The sequence below is a fragment of the Fusarium oxysporum genome, chromosome V, assembly GCF_013085055.1.
Source record: "Fusarium oxysporum Fo47 chromosome V, complete sequence".
NCBI classification, from domain to species: domain Eukaryota; kingdom Fungi; phylum Ascomycota; class Sordariomycetes; order Hypocreales; family Nectriaceae; genus Fusarium; species Fusarium oxysporum.
The window spans coordinates 4,106,339-4,122,737 of record NC_072844.1 but is presented as its reverse complement, the minus strand read 5'-3'; the positions used below and the strand labels follow the sequence as shown (position 1 = coordinate 4,122,737).

Below are 16,399 nucleotides of genomic sequence, written 5' to 3'. Positions count from 1 at the left end.
TGAACCACATTCCATCTCACAGGTCGTCAACATGGACTCAAACGCTCCACGACGTCCGCGCGCTCCTACAATCACTGTCGACACTGCTGCTGTCGACTCAAACGATCCCGGTAATTCTCCAGTGCGACGACTTCCTCACATCATACGACCAAGTAACTAACATGATATGTTTCAATTGGCAGCACCGACAGATTCTATTTCTCCTTCGCCGCTGGACGATACGAATACTCTTGCAGTACCAACAGATAAATCTAGAGCCGAATCATGGTCCTCCTCGCCATCTACAAAAGTCGGGACCGATCATGAACAGATGTCTCGCGAAGTAGAAGCCCTAAGAAAAGGCGACCAAGCCGAAATCCTAAAGCCCGACCCAGGCGAGGAAGACCTGTTTCACGTGGAGAACAACCCATTTGCCTTTTCGCCGGGTCAATTGGCGAAACTAATCAACCCAAAGAACTTGGCCGCTTTTGTTGCGCTCGGTGGACTGCCCGGTCTGCAGAAGGGTTTGAGGACCGATGCAAAGGCGGGTTTGAGCATGGATGAAGGAAAGCTCGCGGGTGCAGTTTCGTTTGAGGAAGCGACTTCTTCAAAGGTTGAGAAGACGACGCATAGTGATGCGCACGCTTCGGGAAAAGATGCGTTTCCTGATCGGAAACGAGTGTACGGCGCGAATCGCCTTCCGGAACCAAAGTCAAAGTCGTTTCTTGAACTAGCATGGATCGCTCTGCAGGACCGCGTCCTCATCCTTCTCTGCATCGCAGCTGTTGTATCACTTGCTTTAGGTCTTTACCAAACCTTTGGAGGATCGCATGAAGACGGTGGTGCGAAGGTAGAATGGGTCGAAGGCGTCGCCATCATCGTGGCTATTACGATCGTCGTGGTTGTCGGCGCAGCAAACGATTGGCAAAAAGAGCGACAGTTTCAGAAACTCAACCAGAAGAAGGAAGACCGCATCGTCAAGATCACACGCTCCGGAAAACCACAAAACATCTCTATTCACGATGTACTAGTCGGCGATGTCATGCTTCTTGAGCCAGGCGATGTCATCCCCGTGGATGGTGTTTTTATCGAGGGTCATAATCTCAGCTGTGATGAGAGTTCGGCGACGGGAGAATCGGATCTTATTAAGAAGGTTCCCGCGGAGCAGGTTCTTCACGCGCTGCTGCATGAGCAGGCGCCGCAGTTGAAGAAGCTTGATCCGTTTATCATCTCGGGTGCGAAAGTTCTCGATGGCGTGGGAACGTTTCTTGTTACTGCGGTGGGAGAGCAGAGTAGTCATGGAAAGACAATGATGTCGCTTCGTGATGATCCGGGACTGACGCCTCTTCAAGCAAAGCTCAATCTCCTCGCAGGTAAGTTAATCACCCCAGTTGTTGAATACATACTAACAGGGCAGGGTATATTGCAAAGCTTGGTAGCGCAGCTGGTCTCTTGCTCTTCTTCGTCCTCCTCATCGAATTCCTCGCCAAGCTCCCCAACAACCACGAATCTGGCGAACAGAAAGGCCAAGATTTCCTCCAGATCCTCATCACATCCATCACCGTTATCGTCGTCGCCGTACCAGAAGGTCTTCCCCTCGCAGTTACACTCTCCCTCGCCTTTGCGACAAAGAAGATGACGCGCGAGAATAACCTGGTGCGACATCTTCAATCGTGCGAGACAATGGGTAATGCCACGGTTATCTGCTCCGACAAGACTGGTACGCTTACCGAGAATATCATGACCGTCGTCGCTGGATCATTGGGTATTCGCGGACTCTTTTCCTTTGGCGATTCATCGTTCGAGCAGGAATCTGCTGGTGCTGAGAAGCGCGAGACCATTGCGCTGGCTCAGTTCTCGTCGAAGCTTGATCCTGAGTACAAAGAACTTCTCAAGACTGCCATCACTGTCAACACCACGGCTTTCGAGTCAGATGAAGAAGGAAAGCAAGGCTTCGTCGGCACAAAAACTGAGACTGCTCTTCTCGACTGGGCCCGTCGATATCTCGGTCTCGGCCCCCTCGCTATCGAACGCGCCAACCATCCCGTCACACGTCTCTTCCCTTTCAACTCCCAGCGCAAGTGCATGGGCGCCGTTGTGCAAATCCCCGGCCCGACAAAGGATAAGCCCAAGTACAGACTCTACATCAAGGGTGCTTCCGAAATCGTTCTCGGCGAATGTACCACCATTCTCGGCGATCCCACAACTTCACCTACCACCGAGGCCCTCTCCGACGATGGAAAAGAGGAACTGCGATCTATTATCTTCAACTATGCTACAAACTCTCTTCGAACTTTGGGTCTTGCGTACCGCGACTTTGAGAACTGGCCTCCTGTTCTAACCCTCCGCCCCGAAGACGACAACGCCGAGATCGATCTCACTGATTTGGTGCATAACCTCACCTGGATGGGCGTCGTCGGCATCCAAGATCCCGTGCGAAAGGGCGTCCCCGAGGCCGTAAACGACTGTGGTATCGCCTCCGTCAACGTAAAGATGGTAACAGGCGACAACGTCGAGACCGCGCGCGCCATCGCTCTCAACTGCGGCATCCTCACCGAAAGCACCATGAACGAGCCCAACGCCGTGATGCAAGGCTCCGACTTCCGCAAGCTCTCTGAATCAGACCGCATAGCAGTCGTCAAGAAGCTCCGTGTGCTCGCTAGGTCAAGTCCAGAGGACAAACGCATCCTCGTCAAGACGTTGCGCTCGCTCGGTGAGATTGTCGCTGTTACGGGCGATGGAACCAACGATGCGCCTGCGCTCAAGGCGGCGGACGTTGGTTTCTCAATGGGTATTACTGGCACGGAAGTCGCCAAAGAAGCATCGGATATCATCCTCATGGACGATAACTTCTCGTCTATTGTTGTGGCTTTGGGCTGGGGGCGTGCTATTAACGACTCGGTTAAGAAATTCTTGCAGTTCCAGCTTACGGTTAACATTACAGCTGTGGGTGTAACATTTATCTCAGCTGTGTCGGACGATGAGCAGAAATCTGTTCTCAACGCTGTTCAACTGCTTTGGGTGAACCTCATCATGGATACTTTCGCTGCTCTTGCCCTTGCTACCGATCCTCCTACTGGAAGTTTACTTCATCGCGAACCTGAAGCTCGAACTGCACCGCTTATCACAATTACCATGTGGAAGATGATCATCGGCCAATCGATTTACCAGCTCATCGTCTGTTTCGTCCTCTGGTTCGGTCGCGATTCAATCCTTGGCTATGAAGAACGCGAAGTCCGATCCCTCATCTTCAACATCTTTGTCTTTATGCAGATCTTTAAGCTCGTCAACAGTCGACGTATCGATAACAAGCTCAACATCTTCGAGGGTCTTCACCGCAATCATTTGTTCATGCTTATGATGACCATCATGGCAGCTGGACAGATCATCATCATCTTCTTCGGCAGCGACGCCTTTGTCGTTACACGCTTGAACGGTATCCAGTGGGGAATTTCTCTCGTTCTTGGATTCTTCTCTATTCCCATTGGTGTACTCATTCGTTTATTCCCTGATGAATGGTTCCACGCCTTTGTCAAAGTCCTCGCTAAGCTGTGGCCAAGCTGGATCCGCTTCTCGCGCAAGAAGAAGGATACTTCCGAAGAAGACGGCACTGAGCCGTTTCCCAAGGAGAAGCTGGAGGGGTATGATATGGATACCGCACTTCTCGGCATTCGCGATGATCTCGAGTTCTTGAAGCGTGTTCGCGGCGGACGCATGACGGCGTTGAGCGATGCCATGGCGCGCTCACGCGAGAAGATGCTTCGACGCAAGAGATCCGAGTCTCGACCTAGAAGCAAGCTTCGCAGTCGACGCGGTTCGTCAAGGTCTTCGAACAGACCACCCATCTCGCCGATGATGTCGGTTGTTGGCATGCCGGGTATTGTGGCTGCTAGTGTAGCGGGACTGCAGCCTGGACAGGGAGTTAATAACGAGAATCTTGAGGCGCGACAGGCGTGAGTGCGAGCATGTTATACTGGATACTTGTGTTAATTTGGGTCATGTTATGTTGTATTATTTAGAGATTGAACGAGTGCTGCATCTGTTTTAAGTGTACGAGTTCGATCAGAGCAATCATTTATAGGAACGGAAAGGAAAGTCACAAAGCAAAGCAAATCAAATCATAGATGTCTGGAGTTGGCGGTCGATATGTCATGTTATATATACAAGTCTGAGCGAATGATCTATCTACTATTAATAAAAGTTTGAACAACAAAGACCTTGTTTGTGTGTATCTTGCATTTTTGGTGATGATTTCTTGGAGTTCATGGTCGGGGTCTGGTTGCGACGCCTGCTCACTAACATGTAGCGCTGGCAGCCGCTGAAAGCTGACCAATTTAGTGGACACCAGCACTAAGAAGCAGGCGGGTCAGAGAGCTGCCTTATCGCCATTGATGAAATTAATTATGTATCGGCTACCGCTCAACCTTTTAACTCGTGATGCAATAATTGTTCAAAATTTATATTATACAATAAGTAGGTATGAACTTGTATCCTATGAAGTTTTCATCCCACCAAACCCCAAAGCAAGATTTGGGTCATAGCCAAGCTGCTGATAAATTACCTGCCAATCCTCAATTGTCGGCGAAAAGTATGGTGGTATCGTCTGAGATGCCGGGATCATCATGCCCTGCCCAGAGAAAGTCCCATTATGTAGCATCGTCGAATCTGCTCCGACGTAATTAATTTGAGGCATTGTCGTTAATTCTTGAGAGCCGTTGCTTGTCGGAAACATGGACATTGACGCTTCAGAGGTGCTTCCTCTTGGGAGTATTGTCACTGAGTCTTCATGTGTATTGTCCCGTTGAAGCGTCGTCGCTGAGTCCTCAGAAGTGCGTCTTGTTGTCGTAGACTCCACGAAGCTGGCTGCGTCATTTGTTGCTGATGCACTGTCTGGCTGCTCATTGCTAGTGCTTGCCACAAAACTCATCTCTTTTAAAAAAGAAGTCTGCAGCTGAGGAACAAACCGTCTCACCAATTGCTCAATGTCGTCTCGTATTGACTCGGGCAACGGGTATCCAACCGTGCTCAAATGTCTCCCGACAAGCGGGGGCAGCTCCCTCGTTAAAAAGCCGCCGAACTCGTGGCATAGATTGAACTCCCTGGCACTTTTATCCTCGTCAGTATCGTAGAGATCTGATCTTGTTAGTCATTCCTGGAAAGAAGGGATAGGTAGGGGCAAAGCTGACATACAAGGGCTGGGCGTATGCTGATCATAAGGGAACGCAATGGAGTAAACGTCGTTCCACCTGTCCCCCTCGCTCTTGTTCTTCCCCGTTCCTTTCTTACTTCTCATTCTTTTTACCTGCTCTTGGTTCAAGCCGTCTTGGTTGCCGACGGTTGGCGTGCACGCTTGCAATTGCTGCGAGTGCGCCTCCAGGGCTTCTGAGGTCTTGAGATCCACGCGACAGCGCCGGCATTGGTACTCGGGCAGCGAATGTCGCCGATACATGTGCTCTCTGTTTCTCAGGATTAGAATCTTGGTTGCTTTATGGCGTTGGATGTGGTGCTTACTTTACGCGATGGAGGTCCCGATAACCAGGGTGTGCGCAGCTCTTCCATTCTGGCCGACCGTATTTTCGCGGGTTCCGCTTGAAGTACGGACAGGCAAGCATTCGTGTCTGCTGACCTCCATCAACACGTTGAGATTTGGGACTCTCTTCATTGCCATCGTCTTCGCCGTCATTGCCTCGCTTGCGCTTTGGGACACGGCGAGGCCGGCCGGTTCCTTTCTTCTTCTGCGTGCTGGAACTGGAGCTGGTTTGGCTTTGAGATGCGGTAGCCTGGCTACTACCATTTCCGCTGGGTCTCTCCTGTGTCAGCGGCGCCAGCCATTGCCGAAGCCATCCATGGAACCATTGCATAACAGCCGCAGTCTCCGGATTCTCGTCAGGCGTTCCATCAGACTCATCACTAGAGTCCGAGTCTTGGGAGGTATTGAGGACACTATCGTCCTCCATGGACTCGTATTGGGACCGCCATTCCTGGAAAGACTGGTATGCTGAAGAACTGCTTTCTTCGTCAATCAAAGGTTCCAGACACTCATGATCTTGAACCCAGCCTCCCATACAGCCTGGCAATGCACTCAGGTATAGTTCCTCCATGCTGCTGTAATGGAATGTGGCATCGCTCCACTCTGGGATCTTGGAGGGCACCACGGGGGATGAATCGCCCGGCTGTGAAAGGTTCGGTTGAGGTGGTATACCAGGCATGCTGCTGTAGCCACTGTCTGCGATCGATTTGGTGCAGTCATGTTGTGCAAGGCGAGCATTTGGCGCCATCTTATGGATGCCGACTTCATCGCTGGATGCCCATTGTACAAGCTCAGCGTCCAGCTCGCCACCAAAAACATTCAAGCATTGTGGGTTGGCAAGAAAGTGTTCAGCAGCGTGGTTGAGCCGTCGATCCCAAGCCGTAGTACCAACAAACCGCACCGATGCGCATTCGGGCATTGGACAGACAAGGTCTTGAGGCAGTCCATATAACATGCGCATCGACGAGTCTTGACGGTCTAGGAGCCATTGCACCTCTTTGTCGAGAACCTTGTTTATATCTTCCTTTTTGTCGTGCAGCTTGGTCCGTCGGTGACGGTTGATAAGATGCGTTCGGAAATCGTGCTTGTTGGCGAAGAGCGTACCTGTACCGTTGTAGTCCTTCAATCGTAGGGTTTTATCCTCGGCCGGTAGGAAGAATTGCCTCTGCCGACGAGTGCGCTCGGTATGCGTGCAGCCGGGTTCATTGCACTCCCAGAGCACCCGGTCTAGTTTCAGATGCTGGGACACAACATGGTCCTTCCAGTCCCTTTTATTCTCGAACTTCTTATCGCAGCCTGCAAAATGGAAGACGCAGAGGAATGGGAATCGCTCGACTTCGCTTGGTTCTCGACGGGAGACTTCTTGTTGAACGGTGTGAAGCTGGGGTTCATGGTAGTCAACGTAGAATCGCTCTCGGTCAGAACCGTTGGCTGCCGATATTCGGGCGTACAGGCAGGAATCTGTTTCGTGGACATATCGGCGTAATGCAGAAGAGTGGTCAGCGAGAGGACGATGCTCCATTGTGGAGGTGACGTAGGCAGAGGCCTCGAAGGATGGGGTGGCTGGAGCGGAACAAAACGAGATGATAAATTCAAGTAAGATTGATAACTATTGAGTATAAAGTATATTGGTTGTATTTAGAAAGAGAGAAAATTGCAAATGATGGTCTCAAGGGAATTGCGGTCTAGATATGGTGGCCTCACTCATGTTTGTTTGGCGCAGCGCGCAATTGCGCGTTCCTCTTCTAGCATCAATCCTACCATGAGCATGCAGGACTCAGGAGGTGACACAGAAGCAAGCACACACAACTGTGGCCAACATCGAATATCGCAGCTACGCGATGTTTTGTCTTGCATTGAGCCATGTCGCGTGGATGAATTGTTCAGCTCAAGGCTCTCATGATGCTGCCGCGACACAATTTCTGGGGTTGTTCTGCTGGCTGTTGAGATAGCGCTTGGAGTGCGGATGATGGCGCTGAGACGACCATCAATCGCGAACAAGTGTCATCCTGTCAGCAAACAAGACCAAGACTCAGCCTGGCAGTATCGCATGTTGCAATTGACAGAAGATGCATCATGCTTGCGATGACAAAGAAAGTGGCCTTGTCTCTGCAATTGAGAATGTCTTGTCGCAGCTCAACACCACTCGCAGCGATAATCGGCACAGCTGCATCAACACCGAAGATGAACAAGACAAGCTAATCGCAAAATCCGGGGAAAGCTCATGTTTTTACCTAAAGAAAATAAAACAAAACTGGGCTCAATCGACTTTTATCCACTCCGGAACTCGGGTCCAATTCCTGGGCCAGACCAATCCAACCCCTCAGTGGCAATCAAGATGAAAGAGGTAATTCTGGTTAAAACAGCTTCTTTGGTGTGTGTCACGAGGTGTAATAAGTACCAAAACAGAGATATTCCTATCCATCATGATCTTGTTACGTACGGGACTCAACGGGATTCAATATCCGGTGCGAAAAACAGGTTATAATTACCTGTTTTGTAATAAATTCAAGCGGGGAGGTCGAGATCTGAGGAGCCTATCTTATCAACTGATAACTAAACCCAATTCAGTTTATCTTTCCGTGAGGCTCACGATTACCCCGCGATATCGCCTCCCCACCATGAGAGCTAGAGGAGCTGTCACACATCAATCCCGATACGGAAAAAAGAGTCGTGTATTTCCAACTCGAGACGCTCTTATCATCATGTCCCAAAAACTATATATCCCTCCTCTTCCTCCCTCATACCATACCGTCTTCACCTAACCAGTAAACCTCAACACAGTCACCATGGGTCTCACGCAACATCATCCTTTTGATCCTCTCTCCGGAGATGAGATCGCCGCTGCCGTCGAGGCTATCCGCAAGTATCAGTCCGGCCAACTCCTCTTCAATGCTGTGACTCTACACGAGCCCCGCAAGAAGGAGATGTTGAGGTGGCTTGAGCATCCTTCTGATGGAAATAAACCTGCGAGAATTGCGGATGTCACTGTCATTCTTCCTGATGGAAAGGTTTATGATGGTCTTGTGGATCTTAAGACGAGAAAGGTTCAGAAGTGGGAGAAGCTAGATGGCCTTCAGCCAATTGTAAGTCCTCTCAACCTGGTAGTCTTTGAACACAGCTGACAAAGTAGATCACACCCGAGGAACTCATCCAGGTCGAGGAGATCATGCGCAAAGACCCCAAGGTCATAGAACAGTGCGAAATCTCCGGCATCCCCAAATCAGACATGCACAAAGTCTACTGCGACCCCTGGACAATCGGCTACGACGAGCGCTTCGGCAGCAACATCCGTCTCCAGCAGGCACTCATGTACTACCGCCCTGACCCCGATACCTTCCAGTATCAGTACCCCCTTGACTTCTGCCCTATCTACGACGGCGCCAAGAAGGCCATCATCCACATTGATATCCCCAGCGTGCGTCGCCCGCTGAGCAAGCAGAAGGCTATTGACTACACCCCGCGCTACATCAATGAGAACGGTGGTTATCGAAAGGATATCAAGCCTATCAACATCACACAGCCCGAGGGTGTGTCATTCACCATGAATGGACGTGTTTTGTCGTGGCAGAACTTCAAGTTCCATATTGGATTTAACTACAAGGAGGGTATTGTGCTGAACCACATTACTTTCACCGACAAGGGTATCGAGCGACCTATCTTCTACCGTCTTTCCCTCTCGGAAATGGTGGTGCCGTACGGCGCGCCTGAGCACCCTCATCAGCGAAAGCACGCTTTTGATCTTGGTGAATACGGCGCAGGATACATGGCCAACTCTCTCGCGCTGGGCTGCGACTGCAAGGGTGTAATTCACTACCTCGACGCCGAATTCGCCGCGCGCGATGGCTCTATCCGAACCATCAAGAATGCTATCTGTATTCACGAGGAGGATAACGGTATTCTCTTCAAGCATACTGACTTCCGCGATGATTCCGTCACCGTCACGCGCGCGCGAAAACTCATCGTGCAACAGATCTTCACAGCGGCTAACTACGAGTACGCGTGCCAGTGGGTGTTCCACCAAGACGGAACAATCCAGCCCGAGATCAAACTCACCGGCATTCTCAACACATACGCCCTTAACGAGGGTGAAGAAGCTGGACCGTGGGGAACAGAGGTTTATCCCCAGGTCAACGCGCACAACCATCAGCACCTGTTCTGTCTGCGCGTGAACCCCATGATCGACGGCGTGAACAACACTGTCAACATGGTTGACACAGTTGCTAGTGAGGCGCCCGTCGGAAGTCCCCAGAACAAATACGGCAATGCGTTTTACGCCAAGAAGACAAAGTTGAGGACCAGTGGGCAGGCAAAGACGGATTATAACGGTGCGACGAGCAGGACGTGGGAGATGGTTAATGAGAATAAGCTGCATCCTTATTCCAAGAAGCCTGCGTCTTATAAGCTTGTTAGCAGAGAGGTTCCAGGCCTTTTACCGAAGGAGGGATCGTTGGTTTGGAAGCGTGCTGGTTTTGCCCGCCATGCTGTTCATGTCACACCTTGTAAGTCTTTCAACTTTCTTTATATGGTATGATGCTAATAGTTGCAGATCGTGATGATGAACTCTGGGCTGCGGGTCGTCACGTCCCCCAAACATCCGGCGAGCCATCCCAAGGTCTCCCCGAGTGGATCGCCGAAGGATCAGCATCCACCGAAAACACCGACATTGTTCTTTGGCACACTTTCGGTGTTACACACATCCCTGCACCTGAGGACTTCCCCATCATGCCCGTCGAGCCAATGACGTTATTGCTCCGACCTAGGAACTTCTTTACGAACAATCCTTGTATGGATGTGCCGCCTAGTTACTCCATCACCCCCACGCAGGTTGCGGAGAAGAAGGGCGCGCTGGATCAGAGTGATAAGGTTAGTCAGTTGGCCTTTGGGGGAAAGAGTTGTTGTTCCAGTGGAAATGCTGCTGCGAGGTTGTAAGGGTGAATGAGCTTGTATAGTTAGTCATAGCGTTAAATTGCATAGAAGGATTATTTGCAAATAAGTTCTATAATGATCGGTTGTGATGTTCTGGAGATGTAACTTGAACGCATGGTATGCTCGCACCTTACGTTGCAGAGCATAGTCTAGCAAGTAGGTCATTCATTTTATATGGGATTATGTTTCTTTGGTCGTTGAACTCACCCCAAAACTCCTCTAGAGTGAGCCCAATGGTAATTGAAGCGGCACTCGTATGAAGCTCTGCCGTTAACAATACGCCTCGACTTAGGACCCTTCAAGGATTGCAAAATCTACAGCGAACATAACAGGATAAAACGGACACACAACAGACATTCTACGGCATGAAGAGAAACTACTACATGGTCTTGAATCAATACAGTATTCTTACAAGAAGTAAATAATATACAGATACCTCCTATGCAGAAGGCCCACCAACAAAAATCGTCAAAGTCTCCGGCTCGCCCGAAACAACACCCGATGCATTCTCATTCCCATCCGGGTTGACATCATCATATGGAAACGCGTATCCCTTGCCATCGACCTCATACGAATGAACAATCCGACTATAGTGGCTCGTAGGATCATTCTTGTAGTACGCTTCCTGCCCTAACTTGGGCTGTGTATCGCCTCCGTCAACAAGGAGTGTAGTTCGAACGAATGCTGCGCAGAGTCGAGGAACAACTGCCGCATGAACTGCATTATCACCTTCCACCACCGTGAACGGACCACTGTTGCAACCCCAGATGTCCTTGGTGTTGGGTTTGCCGTATCCTCTGTTGTCGCCATCGCAAGTGAGCTGGTCGCCCGTGACACGGCACTTGACATTGCCTGCTTCAGACTGCGTGTTGATAATGAGGTCCTGCGAGGAGTATTTACTCCATACATCGTTGACATAAGTATCCCAATAGTCCCCAAAGGTAATCGGTTCAAGATCATACTGGTTTCCCGGCGAAAGCACACGAACTGGTTTACCCTGGGCATTCGCAATGCACATAAACGTCCAAGCTCTCCCATCCGCATCTTTCTGCTTGACAAGATCATCGCAGATCTTGCTCACAGCGCCAGACTCCAGTCCGGCGCACGACTGTGTACTTCCATCTTTGAGGGAAAGCCCCATACCAAGCGGTATACCCACAAAGTCGACATAGCTGATGTTGGCGTACAGAACGCCATTCGTGTAGGTGAATTCCACAAAACCCCAGTCTACACCCGCACTAGGATCTTGAAGATTCGTAACAGAGGGCTGCACTAAACCATCGCCACTTCCAATGTCAACGACAAAAAAGTGAAGATCTTCATTGGCGAAATAAACACGCCCTGAACTCATGGAGATAGGCACCGTAAACTCGAGAGTCTGACCCTGTGGTGGGAGAGGAATAGCAATGTTATCCTTGATCTCAACAGGCACTTTCGAACCTCCTGATTTAGGATACACAAGGTTTCCACTCGCTCCGATGAAGACGACAGTGCCGTCAGAGTCCAACCCTGAGATATACGCTCTGACGTTTCCGCCGCTGAAGTTGTTCACTAGCTTCAGTGGCAACGTCGCTTGTTCAGCGCGGTGTGTTAGAACGCGAGTTTTGTTCTTGGCGTATGTGCCGTTGAGGAGATTGTTATCTGTTACTTCAACGTTGTTTGTACCGCCGGGATGAGCTTTTATAAAGCCTTCGCGGGTGGTGTCTAGGGAAGATGTTTGGAAAGGAGCGGATAGAGCTGTGCCGAGGAGGCAAGCTAAAATAAGGAATGAACGCATTCTATCAAAGAATGACTTAAACAAGAAAAAAAGAACGTGATGCAGAAGGCTATAGAGCACGACTAATTCTGGTCAATTACTACATCTATATACTTCAACCCATCACATGTTTCAGTCATGAAAAAACTCAGTGGTGATATTCCCAGGGATCTCACGTCGGAAACATTCGAGATGCATTATAAACCGGGGTATTCAGAAACGCTTTAATATATATCTGAGGGAAAGGATGAAACAGGGTTTCATCTGATGGTAGATGGCTGTTCGGCGATGTGATTTGCTGGACTAGTGCGGATGTTTGAAACAAGGGTCTAGGAGGGGGATGAAGTCCATGCTCCTTTCATCTCGAGAGGGCCAGTAACGGGCCGATTTGGTAGAAATGCTCCGGATGAGGGAATTGGGGATTGTGATTTAATGGAACGTTTAATTGAGATTGTTTCTGGGGTGTTTGATGTAGTGATGAGATTTAGGGTGCTGAGATGGCGGATAGATGGCCAGTTAGGAGGATGGATTGGGATGTTGAGATGTGAACGGAGACTGGGAATGTTTCAAGGTATTAGTGAATTGAGAATAGCTTATTGTATGTGTAGTGAAGTGAGTGTAGTGAAGAAGGATTGGCTAATCCTGGTGTTGGTGAAGGATCTGACCTGAGAGATGTTACGTTTCATCCGTCAGCCGCTAAACGCACGTCTTTATGCATTCACTCAGAGGAGGATCTGACGAGAATCACGACACTGACTGGTCTGTGCCTCGATCCTTCTGTAGATCAATTACACAAAAGACGATTTACTAATGAAAGGGAACCAGAAGTGTATCACATTGAGTAACCAAACATCCTTCAGACTAACAACATATCATTTTTTAACCATACTCGAACCCTAAGAATTACAACTTGCTCTGCTTGATCAGATGAGCGTTAACAGGCGAAATCGCCTTCCCTGTCTTCCAAAACTCCATAATATTCTCCATCCCCAATTTCTCAAAGCCAATATGCGAATCTAGACTCGCACCCGCGTTGTGCGATAACAACTCCACGTTCTTCATCTTTAGCAACTCAGGGCTGATGTACGGTTCATTCTCGAAGACGTCTAGTCCAGCACCTGATAAATGACCACTGGAGAGAGCTTCAACGAGATCAGCTTCGTTGATGAGTTTTCCACGCGCAATATTGACAAGCTTTGCGCCACGCTTCATCTTTGATAAACCAGCTTTGTTAAGAAGAGTTTCGCCTGCAAAAGGTGTAGCGACGACGACGCAGTCTGCTTCAGCGAGGAGAGCGTCTGATGATTTAAATGTTGCGTTAAGGGGAGTTTCGATTGACGAGGGCATTTGGGCGATGTCGTTGTAGATGATCTTCATGTCAAGTGCTTTATACGCTTTTTCTGCGATGCGACGGCCGATGCGGCCGAAACCGATGATTCCGAGGGTGAAACCGCTGGGATTGCGGGATACGGGGGCTAGGTTCTTGTTGGCGTCGATGAATTTGTCTTTATCGCCTGAGCGAGCTGCTGTGCTGGACCAGCTTAAGTTGCGGAATACAGAGATGATGAGCCAGATTGCTGCGTCGGCTACTGATTCTGTACACGCGGCTGCTGCGTTGCAATATGTGACGCCTAAAAACACATTAACATTCATCGCTATAGTAAGAAAATGAGCGGTGAACGTACCTCGCTTTGCAAGAGCAGCTGTATCAACCCAATCAAAGCCAGCTCCCGCACTAGCATAGATCTTACACGACGCAGGAAGAAGTGAGATCAACTCATCATCCCAATTTCCCATCTCACCGCCAGTGTTCCAGAACGGTCTGTAGATAGCGAAGAAATCACCAAAGGTTTTTTGCTTAAGGGCGTTGATGAAGTCGGGGCGGGACATGCTGTGTGAGCGCTTGATCTCAAAGTGAGATGTGAAGGTCTTGTAGAGATCATGGTTCCATTTTATGTCGTCGCCGAGATGGAGGACGATTGGTTTGGACATTTTGGCGGTGCTTAGTTTGTTAGAGGGGAAAAGATTAGTGCTTGGTTGAAAGGGATGAGATGTTGGAGGCATGGTATTATAATGATACGAGTTTGAGTGTAACGCAGTTGCTTGAGTGTGAACACGGGCATTCGGCCGATGGGGGATGTTGAGAGAATGCCGGCTCTTGAGTGGGTAATTCTGGCCGATGGACTGTTGATGATCGACAGTTTGGGGGAATTTTGGCCGTAAAGATCCATAGAAAAGACGATTTGGAGGGGTTGGATTGGTTGGGGCGAGTACCCCGGATATTGAGATCGGGGTTCTTCCCGAGCAGCCGTTATAGCTACTGATCGTCGGTGAAACGGAAATCTGGGGTAGATGAGGCGGAAATATTAAAGATGACCCATTAAGAAGAGCATGAATGATGAAATACTGGCAATGAAGAATGAGGGCAAATTTTCAACGCCTTGAGACAGTAGTACTGGTGATATCTCCTTACTGGCCACGTCTATACTGAGATATTTTTTTAACGGGCCACTCGTCGAGTGAGTCTTTACTATCCCTTCAACTAACTTAGTCTCACATATGCCTATGATAATACCCCATGCATCATGACCGAACAGGCAAACAGAAGTCCCTCTTTGACCATTGAGCTGCGACAGCGTCGCCAGCTTCTGGATCCTAATCCTTCTTCTTGATTCTGGGGAAGCTCAACCAAACACCGGCAACAACAGTTATGAGCGCCAGAATGATAGGCTGCAAAACACCAACACCCTTATGATTAGCTATGGCACCGATAGCGAACGGAAACACCGTTCCGCCGGTACCGCCAATCGCCATGGCAAATCCGATAGCCGACACGTGGATCTTGGCGGGTAGAAGTTTGGCTGTGACCATGACGGCTCCAGGAAATAGAGGACCGAGGAAGAAGCCGAGAAAAGCGACTGCAACGGCTGATACGATGAATTTTGGTACAAGCCAGAAGAGGAGTTGGAGACCGATGCAGATGAGGAGATAGATCGAAAGACAGAGTCTCTCGCCGAATCGCTCGGTTACGAAGCCAAGACATGCGCGCCCGAGAGCCATACCGGCCCAGAAGCCAGTGCCTGATGCACCCGAGGCATAAGCTGAAGCCTTTCGGACGCGGAGCATGAATGTGACGACCCATCCACCAAGACCGACTAGAAGAATGAGCATTTCCCGCAAAGATAGTATTAGGGAACATACCTTCAACACCCATATATGCAAAGAAGAACAACGCGCAAAGCCACGTAACCTTAGACTTGAGCGCCTCTCTGGTTCCAGCACCACTACCTTCCGAATTATTCGCAGCATGCTCAGCCTGATATACAGCACCAGTCTGCTGCCAGAACGAAACAGTCAAACCAACCCATTCCACCACAGAAATGCCAATCTACGACGTCAGCCAAAGCAAAGTATAACAAGTGGTGACTCACCATAACGTAGTAAAACGTATACCAAGGCAATCCCGCCGAAACAACCATGCTCGTCGCAATGAGTGGCGAAAATAACGCGCCAAACGAATAAAACGCATGTAAAAAGCCCTGCACCGTATTTGCTTTGTCCATCGCTCCGACCCAAGCGCAGAAACATGCGTCTGTCAACCCGTTTCCGAAACCGCTCATGATATTGCATACCACGAGGACGGGGTAAGGAGGATGGAGGGCGAGTGCGATGAAAGTTATGAGGTGACAAATTGGCGCCATGATGGCGACGCCACGTTGGCCGAATTTCATGTGGATGCGCGCATTGGTAAATGCAGCGACGGAGTATCCTGCGAAGGGAGTGAGGAAGATGAGAGAAATGATGGTATAACTGAGATCGTAATATGTTTCAAGCTATAACTGTTAGAGAAATCGTCTGATCGGGTTGATCAACGTACATATGGGATCAAAGCCTGCGATTATTAGTAAAGTTAAACGAATGGGACTGGGGACATACGCCAACAGCCGCATCATTCATCCCAGCAATGATAAATGACAAAAACGCAAAAGCCAACTTGGCTATATTTCCCCTAGGATAATTCCATCGCTGGACCTGCGCCGACGCATACGGCGGGGGTATATCATCCGGTGGGGGAGAAGGTTGCTCTTCGAGTTCTTTACCGCGGACGTGACATCCTTCTAGCGTTGTGAGCTCAATCGGCTCATGTGTTTGTGTAGCTGTGCTCGACATGATGACGGTGAGAAGTTTGAGGAGGAAGTGGAGGT

The 16,399-nt window shown here is 49.6% G+C and overlaps 6 protein-coding genes across 6 annotated transcripts; 2 read left to right on the top strand and 4 right to left on the bottom strand.

Annotated features, from left to right (window-relative positions):
* Window positions 1–15: 15 nt before the first annotated feature.
* FOBCDRAFT_183961 (uncharacterized protein) lies at window positions 16–4,193 on the top strand. The gene is made up of 3 exons (XM_031185279.3): window positions 16–110; window positions 183–1,352; window positions 1,397–4,193. The coding sequence occupies exons 1-3, from the start codon at window positions 32–34 to the stop codon at window positions 3,934–3,936; spliced, it is 3,789 nt and encodes a 1,262-aa protein (XP_031040921.2). The 5' UTR covers window positions 16–31; the 3' UTR covers window positions 3,937–4,193.
* Window positions 4,194–4,459: 266 nt separating this feature from the next.
* On the bottom strand, window positions 4,460–7,561 carry FOBCDRAFT_250869 (uncharacterized protein; the record flags this gene model as incomplete). The annotated part of the gene is made up of 5 exons (XM_031185277.3): window positions 4,460–5,112; window positions 5,170–5,435; window positions 5,491–7,118; window positions 7,271–7,484; window positions 7,536–7,561. 5 exons carry the CDS (start codon window positions 7,559–7,561, stop codon window positions 4,472–4,474), a joined length of 2,775 nt encoding a protein of 924 aa, XP_031040919.3. The 3' UTR covers window positions 4,460–4,471.
* A 721-nt stretch (window positions 7,562–8,282) lies between these two features.
* Window positions 8,283–10,500, top strand: FOBCDRAFT_320069 (copper amine oxidase). Its single transcript, XM_031185276.3, has 3 exons — window positions 8,283–8,595; window positions 8,643–10,011; window positions 10,059–10,500. The coding sequence occupies exons 1-3, from the start codon at window positions 8,299–8,301 to the stop codon at window positions 10,439–10,441; spliced, it is 2,049 nt and encodes a 682-aa protein (XP_031040918.2). The 5' UTR covers window positions 8,283–8,298; the 3' UTR covers window positions 10,442–10,500.
* Window positions 10,501–10,877: 377 nt separating this feature from the next.
* Window positions 10,878–12,215, bottom strand: FOBCDRAFT_134016 (uncharacterized protein; the record flags this gene model as incomplete). The annotated part of the gene is made up of 1 exon (XM_031185275.2): window positions 10,878–12,215. One exon carries the CDS (start codon window positions 12,213–12,215, stop codon window positions 10,878–10,880), a length of 1,338 nt encoding a protein of 445 aa, XP_031040917.2.
* Window positions 12,216–13,097: 882 nt separating this feature from the next.
* Window positions 13,098–14,211, bottom strand: FOBCDRAFT_293943 (D-isomer specific 2-hydroxyacid dehydrogenase; the record flags this gene model as incomplete). The annotated part of the gene is made up of 2 exons (XM_031185274.3): window positions 13,880–14,211; window positions 13,098–13,825 (listed from the first exon to the last, which is right to left on the bottom strand). The coding sequence occupies exons 1-2, from the start codon at window positions 14,184–14,186 to the stop codon at window positions 13,098–13,100; spliced, it is 1,035 nt and encodes a 344-aa protein (XP_031040916.2). The 5' UTR covers window positions 14,187–14,211.
* A 513-nt stretch (window positions 14,212–14,724) lies between these two features.
* On the bottom strand, window positions 14,725–16,364 carry FOBCDRAFT_250866 (major facilitator superfamily domain-containing protein; the record flags this gene model as incomplete). The annotated part of the gene is made up of 5 exons (XM_031185272.3): window positions 14,725–15,349; window positions 15,396–15,582; window positions 15,626–16,027; window positions 16,072–16,086; window positions 16,131–16,364. 5 exons carry the CDS (start codon window positions 16,362–16,364, stop codon window positions 14,850–14,852), a joined length of 1,338 nt encoding a protein of 445 aa, XP_031040914.1. The 3' UTR covers window positions 14,725–14,849.
* Between the last annotated feature and the right edge of the window lie 35 nt (window positions 16,365–16,399).

Excerpts from the sequence above, each read along its gene's own strand:
- FOBCDRAFT_183961 (XM_031185279.3), top strand. The coding sequence starts at position 32 with ATGGACTCAAACGCTCCACGACGTCCGCGCGCTCCTACAATCACTGTC. Across the intron at positions 111-182 it reads TGTCGACTCAAACGATCCCG|CACCGACAGATTCTATTTCT; the intron begins GTAATTCTCCAG and ends TTCAATTGGCAG. Across the intron at positions 1,353-1,396 it reads AAAGCTCAATCTCCTCGCAG|GGTATATTGCAAAGCTTGGT; the intron begins GTAAGTTAATCA and ends CTAACAGGGCAG.
- FOBCDRAFT_320069 (XM_031185276.3), top strand. The coding sequence starts at position 8,299 with ATGGGTCTCACGCAACATCATCCTTTTGATCCTCTCTCCGGAGATGAG. Across the intron at positions 8,596-8,642 it reads TAGATGGCCTTCAGCCAATT|ATCACACCCGAGGAACTCAT; the intron begins GTAAGTCCTCTC and ends CTGACAAAGTAG. Across the intron at positions 10,012-10,058 it reads TGCTGTTCATGTCACACCTT|ATCGTGATGATGAACTCTGG; the intron begins GTAAGTCTTTCA and ends TAATAGTTGCAG.